At 36.7% G+C, this 13,307-nt stretch overlaps 1 protein-coding gene across 3 annotated transcripts in view; it reads left to right on the top strand.

The window, feature by feature from the left end:
* The window catches only part of REV3L (REV3 like, DNA directed polymerase zeta catalytic subunit), a 184,304-nt gene that overhangs the window by 77,483 nt on the left and 93,514 nt on the right, over window positions 1-13,307 (top strand). For all 3 annotated transcript variants that reach the window (XM_059401212.1, XM_059401213.1, XM_059401214.1), the window contains exons 8-10: window positions 287-371; window positions 461-609; window positions 11,968-12,087. In XM_059401212.1, coding sequence (XP_059257195.1) covers window positions 287-371; window positions 461-609; window positions 11,968-12,087 — 354 coding nt within the window. The remainder of the gene's footprint in view (window positions 1-286; window positions 372-460; window positions 610-11,967; window positions 12,088-13,307) is intronic.

The following is a 13,307-nucleotide window of genomic DNA, read 5'->3' as shown; positions in this document are numbered from 1 at the left end:
CAGAGTATGTGGTACATTTATAGGTAGAGAGCAATGTTTTTGTTTTAGATTTAAGTTATAATTATAGAACTTAATCTTGAACTGACTTTAAGTGCTTAATTTTATAACTTCAGTATCAACCATTTCCCTTTTGTTTGACTTTATAATAGGACTACTTTTAGGTGGTATTATATGTGTCAAGAGAAAGATAGGAAATTGTAACTATTTTAAAAGCTACTCTAAGAGAAAGGAAAATATTTCATTCATTTGTTATCCACATGTTTTAATGCACTTTTAAAATTCAAAGATCGCAGGTTTGTGCCAGCAACAGAAAGTGAAAAAAATTTTCAGAAGAGACTTCAGGAAATTCTCAAACAGAATGATTTCTCTGTGTAAGTGGTTATTTATTATAGATCTCAGAACGAATTTTATTGCTTGGCTATCTAGTTTGTTTTATAAAGGATATGTTTTAATTAAGCAGAACATTATCAGGATCAGTGGACTACAGCGATGGATCTCAGGAGTTCTCTGCCGAGTTAACATTGCACTCTGAAGTTCTATCTCCTGATATTCTTCAGTGTACACCAGCCAATATGGTAGAAGTCCACAAAGATACAGAGTTGAGCAAAGGTGAGGTTTGTTTTGCAAGTATACAGAAAATACTACCATAGAACTACAGTAGAATTTGGTTGAGGTAGCTAAGTTTCTTCCATTCCTTTACGTTTTCTTCATTTCTAGAGGTAAACACTGTTCTAAAGTTGGTGTAAATTGTTACCATATATGATTGTATATTTTCTTATGTATGTATATCCATAATATATACTGCTATTTGGGGTTTTAAATTTTACATAAGTGATATTCTACTTGAAATAAATTAAGCAACTTGCTTTTTTCATTCAACACTTTAAAAATAATTTAATTGAGGAGGCACCTGGGTGGCTCATGAGTTAAACATCTGACTTGTGATCTCAGCTCAGGTCTTGATCTTTGGGTTGAGTTCAAGCTCTTGAGTTGGGCTGCATGCTGGGTGTGGAGCCTTTAATCAATTAATTAATTAATAATTTGAGGTATGATTTGTATAACATAAAACACACTTATTTTTAGTGTACAATTCAGGGACACCTGGGTGGGTTCAGTAGGTTAAGCATCTGCCTTCCACTCAGGTCATGATTCCAGGGTCCTCGGATTGAGTCCCACATTGGGCTTCTTGCTCAGTGGGGAGCCTGCTTTTCCCTTTGCCTGCTCTGCCTGCCACTCCCCCTGCTTGTGCCCTCTCCCTCTCTGACAAACAAATAAAAATAAACAATCTTTAAGTGTATAATTCAGTGATTTAGTAAACTTACAGAGTTGTGCAAAGATCCCCATAATTCAATTTTAGGACATTTCCTTCACCTCATAGGATTCCTTGTGTCCATTTGCAGGCACATCTTTTCCCACCTCCAACCATAAGTAATCACTAATCCACTTTTCTGTCTTTCAAGATTTTGTCTTTTCTAGATATACCGTATAAATGAAATTACACAATATATAATCTTCTGTGTCTTTCATTTAGCATATTTCAGGTTCATCCATATTATAGTATCAGTATTTAAATCTTTAAAATTTTATTACCAGATAGTATTGCATTTTTCGGCTATTACTATATTTTGTTAATTCATTAATCAGTTGATGGATATTTGAGTTTCCACTTTTTGGGCTCTTAAGAATAATGCTGCAAGAGAGAGGAAGCAGGATGGCAGAGGAGTAGGAAACTGAAATATCATCAGGTACCAGGATTTCAGATAGCTAGTTATCAAACCATTCTGAACACCTACAAATTCAACAGGAGATAGAAGAGAAGAAGAGCAGCAATTCTAGGAACAGAAAATCAACCACTTTCTGGAACGTAGGACCTGTGGAGAAGTGAATCCAAAGCGATGGGAAGAGAGACCACGGGAGGAGGGGCTATTTCCCAGCAAGTGAGGGAGCAGCAGAGCACAGAATCGGAACTTCTAGAATTCTGCTCCACTGAGTGATGTTTTCCAGAGGCTAAGTGAGGGGTGGAACCCTCGCAGGGACAGTGTAATCTCAAGACCTGCAGGGACATAGAAAGACCCAGGGGTGACTGAGTGTGGCAAAGCTCCCAGGTATTGGAGCAGGGAAGCTGGCTACAGAGCTGGAGCTGAGCAGTGAGCTCTCAGCTTGGGGTTACCTTAAACCGTCATCCAAGTCACAGTCTAGCTACTGATGTTTGAGCAGGGACCGCACAAGTGGCAGATCTGGAGAGATCCCCTCCTTCCTCCTCTGGGAGGAGCAGCATGGGAGCACACGGCAGGAATCTGCTGCGTTTGGAGACTCCAAATGGGTCTATGTGCCAGAGATAGAAATGCTGGGTCACAGCTTGGGTGAACATGGAGTGCAGCCAGAGACCAGGGAGACAGGAGGGATTGACAGCTTTTCTCTGAGGACGCATTAAGGAGTGGGGCCACGAGCTCTCCACTGCTACGGGCCGGAGATTTGGAGGGCACTATCTTCATTCCTGACCTCCAAAGCTGTATGGAAAGCATTCAGGAAACAAAAGCTACCAAGAGCGAACCCGAGCAGATTACTTAGCCTGTCCCCCAGCAAGGGCGGTACAATTCCTCCTCAGGCAAAGACATTTGAGAATCATGACAGTAGGCCTCTCCCCCAGATGTTCAGCGGGAACATCCAGTGAAGACCAAGTTCACGAATCAATGAGAACTGCAAAACTCCAGAGCTAGGGGAAAGCAACACAAGAATTCATGGCTTTTCCCCCATGATCCTTTAGTCTTTCAAAGGTAACTTTTAAACTTAATTTTTTTCTTATTCTATTTTTTAACTTTTCCTCTTAACTATTTTAACGTTTTTAAAACTATTTTATCTTACCAATACCTTTTTTAAAAAACCTTTTTAAGTTTTCATTGTTACAGTCATATTCTGTCTGTTCATTGTATTTAACCTTATTTTTTATATACATATAGGGTTTTTTTCTTTAAAATTTTGGGATACAATTTCTTCTAATAGATCAAAATATACCCTAAGTCTAGCACATGGCTCTGTTCCAGTCTCCAGCCTGATCACATTCGCTCTTCTTTTTTTTTTTTAAACTTATCAATTCCTGTTTTAGAATCCTTTTTAATTCTCATCTTTATAGTAACATTCCATCCCTTCATCGTGTTTACCCTTATTTTTGCATATATATATATATGTAAGTTTTTCATGCTTTAAAATTTGGGGAGGTAGTTTCTTCTAAGAGACCAGAACACTCAAAATCGAGTGGCTGGCTCTGTTCTGTTCACCAGTATAATACATATAATTTTTTTTTAACTTTTTATTGTTTATTTTTAATTAAAAAAAATTTTTTTTTAAACTTTGCCTCCTTCCCCCTCCCCCCCGCCCCAGTTTTGGGTCTCTTATGATTTGGTTAGTGTATATTTTTCTGGGATCTTTGCCACCCTTTTAGTATTTTGTTCTTGTTCTCTCATTTATCTATTCTTATCTGGACAAAATGAAAAGGTGGAAAAATTCACCACAAAAAAAAAACCAAAAAGCAGTACCAATGGCTAGGGACCTAATCAATATGGACATTAGTAATATGTCAGAACTAGAGCTCAGAATGACGATTATCAAGCTGTTAGCTGGGCTTGAAAAAAGCATGGAAGATACTAGAGAATCCCTTTCTGGAGAAATAAAACCCCTTACTGGAGAAATAAAAGAACTAAAATCTAACCATATTGAAATTTAAAAAGCTATTAATGAAGTCCAGTCAAAAATGGAGGCTCTCTTGGTGAGTGCTGTGAAGTGTGTAAACCTGGCGATTCACAGACCTGTACCCCTGGGGATAAAAATACATGTTTATAAAAAATAATAGTAAAAATTAATTAATTAATTAATTTTTAAAAATGGAGGCTCTCATTGCTAGGATAAATGAAGCAGAAGAGAGAATTAGTGATATAGAAGACCAAATGATGGAGAATAAAGAACCAGCAAAAAAGAGACAAACAACTACTGGACCACAAGGGGAGAATTCAAGAGATAGGTGATATTATAAGATGAAACGACATTAGAATAATTGGAATCCCAGAAGAAGAAGAAAGAGAGAGCGAGCAGCAGAAGGTATATTGGACCATATTATAGCAGAGAATTCCCCCAATTTGGCAAAGGGAACAAGCATCAAAATCCAGGAGGCAGAGAATCCCCCCTCAAAATCAATAAAAATAGGTCCACACCCCCTCATAATAAAACTTAACAACTCTTAGGGACAAAGAGAAAATCATGAAAGCAGCTCAGGGCAAGAAATCTGTAACTTACAATGGTATAAATATTAGATTGGCAGCAGATCTACCCACAGAGACCTGGCAGGCTAGAAAGGACTGGCATGATATACTCATAGCACTAAACGAGAAAAATATGTGGCCAAGAATATGGTATCTAGCTAGACTGTCACTGAAAATAGAAGGAGAGATAAAAAGCTTCCAGGACAAACAAAACTTAAAAGAATTTGCAAACACCAAACCAGCCCTCCAGGAAATATTGAAAGAGATCCTCTAAGCAAAGAGAGACCCTTAAAGTAGTAGACCAGAAAGGAACAGAGACAATATACAGTAACAGTCACCTTACAGACAATACAGTGGCACTAAATTCATATCTTTGAATAGTTACCCTGAATGTAAATGGACTAAGTGCCCCAATCAGAAGACACAGGGTATCAGAATGGATAAAAAAACAAGAGCCATCAATATGCTGTCCACAAGAAACTCATTTTAGACCCAAAGACACCTCCAGATTTAAAATGAGGGGGTGGAAAACCATTTACCATGCTAATAGATATGAAAGGAAAGTTGGAGTGGCAATCCTTATATCAGATAAATTAGATTTCAAGCCAAAGACTATAATAAGAGATGAAGGACACTATATCATACTTAAAGGCTCTAACAAGAAGATCTAATAGTTTTAAATATCTATGCCCTTAACACAGGAGCAGCCAGTTATATAAACCAATTAATAACAAAATCAAAAGAAACACATCAACAATAATACAATAATAGTGGGGGATTTTAACACCCCTCTCACTGAAATGGACAGATCATTCAAGCAAAAGATCAGCAAGGAAATAAAGGCTTTAAATGACACCCTGGATCAGATGGACATCACTGATATATTCAGAACATTCCATCCCAAAGCAACAGAGTATACATTCTTCTCTAGTGTACATGGAACATTCTGCAGAGTAGGTAACATCTTGGGTCACAAATCGAGTCTCAACTAGTAAAAAAAAAAAAAAAAGGATCATTCCCTTCATATTTTTCAGACCACAATGCTTTGAAACTAGAACTCAATCATAAGAGGAAAGTTGGAAAGAACTCAAATATATGGAGGCTAAAGAGTATACTACTTAATAATGAATGGGTCAACCAGGAAATTAAAGAAGAATTAAAAAATTCATAGAAACAAATGAAAATGAAAACACAACTGTTCAAAATCTTTGGGACACAGCAAAGGCAGTCCTGAGAGGAAAGTATATAGCAATAAAAGTCTTTCTCAAGAAATAAGAAAGATCTCAAGTACACAACCTAACCCTACACCTAAAGGAACTGGAGAAAGAGCAGCAAAGAAAGCCTAAACCCAGCAAAAGAGAAATAATAAAAGAGCAGAAATCAATAAAATGGAAACCAAAAGAACAGAAGAACAAATCAACAAAAGTAGGAGCTGGTTCTTTGAAAGAATTAATAAGATTGATAAACCCCTGGCCAGACTTATCAAAAAGAAAAGAGAAAGGATCCAAATTAATAAAATCATGAATAAAAGAGAAGCGATCAGAACCAACACCAAAGAAATACAAACAATCATAAGAACATATTATGAGCAACTGTACACCAGATAATTTGACAATATGGAAGAAATGGATGCATTCCTCGAGACATATAAAATACCAAAACTGAACTAGGAAGAAATAGAAAACCTGAACAGACCCATAACCAGTAAGGAGATTGAAGCAGTCATCAAAAATCTCCCAACAAATAAATAAATAATAAATTTTTGAAAATTAAAAAATAATAATAAAAAAACAGGAGCCCAGGGCCAGACGGCTTCCCAGAGGAATTCTACCAAACTTTTAGAGAAGAGTTAATAACCTATTCTCCTGAAACTTTTCCAAGAAATAGCAGTGGAAGGGAAACTTCCAAACTCATTTTATGAGGCCAGCTTTACCTTGATGCCAAAACCAAAGACCCCATCAAAAAGAACTACAGACCAATATCCTTATGAACACAGATGCAAAAATTCTCACCAAAATACTAGCCAATAGGACATTAAATGGATTATTCCCCACGACCAAGTGGGATTTATTCCTGGTCTGCAAGGTTTGTTCAACATCCACAAATTAATCAATGTGATACGTTAACGAAAGAAAGAGCAAGAACCATATGATACTCTCAATAGAGGCAGAAAAAGTATTTGACAAAGTACAGCATCCTTTGTTGATCAAAACTCTTCAAAGTGTAGGGATGTAGGATACATACCTCAGTATCATCAAAGCCATCTATGAAAACCCACAGCGAATATCATTCTCAATGGGGAAAAACTGAGAGTTTTTCCCTAAGGTCAGGAACACAGCTGTGATGTCCATTGTCACCACTGCTGTGCAACATAGTACTAGAAGTCCTAGTCTCAGCACTCAGACAACAAAAAGAAACTAAAGGATCTGAATCAGCAAAGAAGAAGTCAAACTCTTACTCTTTGCAGATGATATGATACTTTATGTGGAAAACCCTGAAGACTCCACTCCAAAACTGCTAGAACTCATACAGGAATTCAGTAAAGTGTCAGAATATAAAATCAATGCCCAGAAATCAGTTGCATTTCTGTATACCAACAGCAAACAGAAGAAAGAAATTAAGGAGTTGATTCCATTTACAATTGCACCCCAAACCATAAGATACCTAGGAATAAACCTAAAAAAAGAGGCAAAGAATCTGTACTCAGAAAACTATAGTGTTCATGAAAGAAATTGAGGAAGGCACAAAGAAATGGAAAAATGTTCCATGGTCATGGATCAGAAGAACAAATATTGTGAAAATGTCGATGCTACCTAAAGCAATCTACACATTTAGTCCAATCCTTATCAAAATACCATTAATTTTTTTTTTCAAAGAAATTGAGCAAATAATCCTAAAATTTATATGGAACCAGAAAAGACCCTGAGTAGCCAGAGGAATGTTGAAAAAGAAAGCCAAAGTTCATGACATCGCAATTCCGGACATCAGGCTCTATTACAAAGCTGTATGATACTGGCACAAAAACAGACACATAGATCAATGGAACAGAATAGGGAGCCCAGAAATGGACCCTCAACTCTATGGTCAGCTAATCTTCGACAAAGCAGAAAAGAATGTCCAATGGAAAAAAGACAATCTCTTCAACAAATGGTGTTGGGAAGATTGGACAGCCACATGCAGAAGAAAGAAACTGGACCATTTCCTTACGACACACACAAAAGTAGACTCAAAATGGATGCAAGACCTCAATGTGAGATAGGAATCCATCTGAATTCTTGAGGAGAACTTGTGTAGCAACCTCTTCGATTTCAGTCGCAGCAACTTCTTCCTAGAAACATCGCCAAAGACAAGGGAAGCAAGGGCAAAAATGAACTATTGGGACTTCCTCGAGATCAAAAGCCTTTGCACAAGGGAAACAGTCAACAAAACCAAAAGACAACTGATAGAATGGGAGAAAATATTCACAAATGACATATCAGATAAAGGGCTAGTATCTAAAATCTATAGAGAAATTATCAAACTCAACACCCAAAGAACAAATAATCCAATCAAGAAATGGGCAGAAGACACAGTCATTTCTGCAAAGAAGACATCCAAATGGCCAAGAGACACATGAAAAAGTGCTCAACATCACTTGGCATCGGGGAAATACAAATCAAAACCACAGTGAGATACCACCTCACACCAGTCAGAATGGCTAAAATTAACAAGTCAGGAAATGACAGATGTTGGTGAAGATGTGGAGAAAGGGGAACCCTCCTGCACTGTTGGTGAGAATGCAAACTGGTGCAGCCACTCTGGAAAACAGTATGGAAGTTCCTCAAAAAGTTGGAAATAGACTATGTGAGTCAGCAATTGCACTACTAAGTATTTACCCTAAAGATACAAATGTAGTGATTGGAATGGGTACGTGCACCTGAATGTTTATGCAGCAATGTCCACAATAGCCAAACTAGGGAAAGAACCTAGATGTCTATCAACAGTGAATAGATAAAGAAGATGTGGTATATATATACCATGGAATACTATGGAGCCATCAAAAGAAATGTAGTCTTACCATTTGCAACGACATGGATGGAACTAGAGGGTATTATGCTAAGTGAAATAAGTCAATCAGAGAAAGACAATTATCATATGATCTCTCTGATATGAGGAATTTGAGAGGGAGGTCGGGAGATTGTGGGTGAATAGGGAAGGAAAAATAAGACAAGATGGGATCGGGAGGGGAGACAAACCATAAGAGACTCTTAATCTCCTGAAACAAACAGGGTTGCTGAGGGATCAGGAGATAGGTATAGGGTGATTGGGTTATGAACATTGGGAAGGTTATGTGTGATGGTCAGTCCTTTGAATTTTGTAAGCCTGATGATTCACAGATGTGTACCCTTGGAGCAAATAATACATTATATGTTAATTGAAAAAAAGAATAATGCTGCTATGAACACTTATATGTAAGTCTTTGTGTAGGCATGTATTTGCATTTTTCTTTAGAGATACAAGAATGGAATTGCTGGGTCATTTGATAAACTTACATTTAACTTTTTAATAAACTACAATACTGTTTTTCCAATGTGACTATACTGTTTTACATTTCCACCAACAGTATGTGAAAGTTGCAGTGACCCTGCATCCCCAAGAACATTTGTTATTTTTTTTTATATAGCTATCCTAGTGTGTGTGAAATGGTATCTCATTATGGTTTTAATTATCTTTTGCCTTGTTATTAATGATGTTGAGTATCTTATGTCAACAGTATAACTTTGAAATCTTTCCTTTTTCATACATGTTTCTAGTTCACTCATTTTATCTGCTGAAGTGTTCCTTTGTAAGACTAAACATGTTTATCTGCTTCTCTACAACCATTAGATGGTTTTCACTTTTGCATTGTTATTAATAGTGTTATTTTTGTCACCTTGAGGCAAGAGTTTCTTTGTAGAAAACATATAGAAATGTAATTTGCCAGGTCTGAGAGTATAAGTACTCTACCTAGATAGCATCTGTTCTAACAGGTTTCTAGAAGTAAGGTAGTTAGATTTTACACGATTGGTAAATAAAAGAATAATGAAAGTTTTCCTCCAAGTCACATTGTTTGATACTCAGCTTTTCTCGGAAGGGGAGCCAGAATAGCAGCAGTAGAATTACAACTTTCTGCTGGAAAAGCCTCCTTTAGACTGTTGCATTAGCAGCAGTGGCTCTTTTGACTATATTTAACTAAAATTCAAAATGGGTATCTACACCCAGGGCTTCCTCTCTCCCTAGGAGGTGTCCCAGTACTGTGCCATCTCTGCCTCCTGGCAGATTGCACCTGAGGTCTCCTGACTCCCCTCATTGGCATCTTATTGGCTCAGAGTTCTACTTGCACTTGCTTTGTCTTAGCGTCTGCCAGCTGCATTCTAATCAAAATGTATCCAGCATTTCCATACTATTATTTCCTGTGCATTTTAATATCCACTTTTGACAGCTTCCAGCCACACTGGCTGCCTGCCTGACTGATCAGAGTTATCTCCTCAGGTACCAATTATTGATTTTATTAGTGTTCTGGTTATAAAGTTGCATAAATTTTGCCTTAACCTTTTTTTTCCCTGTAAGCCCTGTTTTTTTTAGAGCTACATTTTTTATATTTTGAAGTATGTTAATAATAAAAATATCACATTATAGTAGTAATGCTGTATTATAAAATTCCACTATAAAATGATCCTAAGTTTATAATCCCACAGTGTATCAGAGCTTATATTTCCCTGCATCCTCAATGGCATTTGATAGTATCAGATGCAAGAAATTTTTGCCATTTTGATTCTTCGAAATGGTATCTCCTTAGTTTAATTTGTATTTCCTACTTACTAATAAGTTTGAGCATTTGTGTGTCTTTATCTGAGAATTACTTATTAATGCTCTTGGTTCATTTCCTGTTGGGTCCTTCCCTATTGTGATGTAATGCAAGTTTTCATCCCTATGGCTTATGCATGCTTACAGTTTGGTTTTTCACACTTAGATTTTATACTTATCTGAAATTTTACGTTTATGTGTAATAAGGATCTAATTATATATGTTTTTTAAGAGGGGGCAGAGGGAGAGGGGGAGAGAATCAGGGCTCCAGTATCATGACCAGCTCAAATTAATAGGTAGACACTTAACCAACTGAGCCACTCAATCACCCCATATTTTTCTAAAGGTAAATAACTAGTTCTCACATATTATTGCAAATTTTTTTTCCCACTGAATTCTTCCACCTCAGTCATGTTCCAGTCTCACAGACCTGAGGTCACCACTCAAGTGGAAACCAGGAGTTGGTTGTCCAACCAACTGAGCCATCCAGGTTCCCCTCAAAACTTGTGGTTTGTTTTTTTTTAAGATTTTATTTATTTGAGAGAGAGAGTGCATGAGTGGAGAGAGCGGAACTGTTTTCCATTTAGTTCTAACTGCCTTCCATTTTTTACTATAGTCTTTTTTCCCAGTGCTATTTGCTCGCTCTCTCCCTTTCACTAGATTATGAGACTCATCTTATCTTTATTCTTAAAATTATTTAATCCAGTGGTTCAAGTTAGACTTATAAAAATCATACATTAAAGGAGAAATTTTTAGATCTTGAAAGCTGAGAAATATAAAATTAATTTGTAATTTTTAAACCATAGAGAATAATTATATTACTCTTTTCCCTTTGTATATTTTAATTTAATCAGGATAATATAACTATACAAACTAGGTAGGATCAAAGAAGCTAAAGAGATTGTAAATATTTAGTGATTCACAGATGGAGGGTTTTTAATTTTTAAAAAATTTTTAAAAGATTTATTCATTTGAGAGAGAGTGTGTATGTGTACACATGATCACGAATGGGGGGAGGGGCAAAGGGAGAGGGAGAGGAAGTCTTTTTTTTTTTTTTTTTTTGAATTTTACTTTAGTTTTTTTCAGTGTTCCAAAATTCATTGTTTATGCACCACACCCAGTGCTCCATGCAATACATGCCCTCCTTAATACCCACCACCAGGCTCACCCTCTCCCCGAAGCCCTCAGTTTGTTTCTCAGAGTCCACAATCTCTCATGGTTTGTCTCCCCCTCAGAGTCCACAGTCTCTCATGGTTTGGTTTGTCTCCCCCTCCGATGTACCCAACTCCCTTCTTCTCTATCTGAGGAAGAGAAAGTCTTTTTTTAAGATTTTATTTTATTTTATTTTTTTGACAGAGAGAGACACAGCGAGAGAGGGAACAGAAGCAGGGGCATGTGGGAGAGGGAGAAGCAGGCTTCCCACTGAGCAGGGAGCCCGATGTGGGGCTCCATCCCAGGACCCTGGGATCATGACCTGAGCTGAAGGCAACCGTTTAACAACTGAGCCACCCAGGTGCCCTGAGGGAGAGGAAGTCTTCAGCAGACTCCTCGCTGATGAGCACAGAGCCCAGTGTAGGTCTCCATCTTACCACCCTGAGATTATAATCTGAGCAGAAACCAAGAGTCAGAGGCATAACCAACTGCATCACCCAGGCACCCCTGGTTTTGGTTTTATTTTTTTCCTTTATAATTACTCCATGTCACTGGTTAGATATTCCTCTGGCTCTTACTAAGTTTTTTAATGTTTTTACTTAACACATATCACAGTAACACTTCAAAATTTTATAAATAGGTTTGCATCATTATGGTTTCTAATTTACATAAATTCTAAATAATAAGATTTAATCTGTTGCTTTAATGTTTTTGTATTCTTTGTCATCTTAAGGTCTCACTACACACAAAGTGGAGGAAGCTCTTATTAATGAAGAAGCAATTTTGAACCTCATTGAAAATAGTCAGACTTTTCAGCCTTTGACCCAAAGACTGAGTGAGTCACCAGTTTTCTGTAAGTAGCAATTCTACCATAAATTTCAGAATGTTAATCAATGGAAGTGTGTTATGTGAGGGGGTATTTTCCTTTGGTTTGAAGAGGTTAATGCTGCAAGTATAAAATGTAGCCGTGAATTAAATGAAGTAGCTTTGTTTTTTGTTTTCTACACAGCTTTAAAAAAAAAAATTGTGAAAGAAAATAATTCCTTTGCCTTTTTTTCTTTTAACTTCACTTTGATTAGAGGAAAATCTTATTACTTTAGGGGAAGAATGCATTTTTTTTTAGTTAGACTTTTCCAAATTTGAATACATTAAAATACCATAATTCTTTTCTTGGTGAGTATCAGAAATTTCCCTGGACAGTTCTTATTAAGCCATTAATTTTTGTTTGGGTAGCATATGACTGTTATTTCTGCATCTCCCTAAATGCATTTTCATTAGCATCATAAGTCATTTGTCAGATTTCATTTCTTTAATATAGTCTAAATTACTGACATCTTTTACAGAAATTTATTTAAAATTTCATTGTAAAAAGTGAGAAGTCACTGAGTTTCATTCCTCTTGTTTTGCTTGATTTAGTGATTTTTTGTTTCTTTTTTTGTGAGCTTTCTGTTTTTTCATTCTTACTGTCTCATATGTATTCCTAGCTTTCTACAGTGTCCTCTGTCAGTTATCTTCATTTTTACTTGAATGGAACACAAATTGACTGACTAAGAACAATACCAAAATTATTGTACACAGTCATATATCAAGAACATTTGAGACAGGAGTAGAAAACTTTTTTTCTTTATAAATGAATGGTATATGCAGAAGGAAATAACCCAGAGGAAAAAATAAGCAGCTGAAAGAGAGGAAGATAGAGAAAATGAAGGAAATTGAAGAAGATACTGAGAGAGACATATCCTTATTTCAATGTAATGAAATAGGCAAATAGACATGAATGAAACAGGCAAATAGAATATCATCAGTAGATAAATTCCACCTTGTCTAAGGTTGCAAAAATGCAGTCTTAATGCTAGTCAAAGATCTGAAAGTCAGATATCTGTAATTCATTCGCTAATACTGCTCTTTTTTAAAGAATGAGACAGGAAAAATGAACTGCAGTACTAGGTTTAAGAAAAGATTTTTGGGGGCCCCTGGGTGGCTCAGTCCATTAAGCATCTGCCTTCAGCTCAGGTCATGATCCCAAGTTCCTGGAGTGGAGCCCCACATCCCTGCTGAGCAGGGAGCCTGCTT

This window comes from Mustela nigripes, chromosome 5 (genome assembly GCF_022355385.1).
Source record: "Mustela nigripes isolate SB6536 chromosome 5, MUSNIG.SB6536, whole genome shotgun sequence".
Lineage (NCBI taxonomy): Eukaryota > Metazoa > Chordata > Mammalia > Carnivora > Mustelidae > Mustela > Mustela nigripes.
The sequence above is the reverse complement of the archived record's forward strand: the minus strand, read 5'-3'. Positions and strand labels throughout refer to the sequence as shown.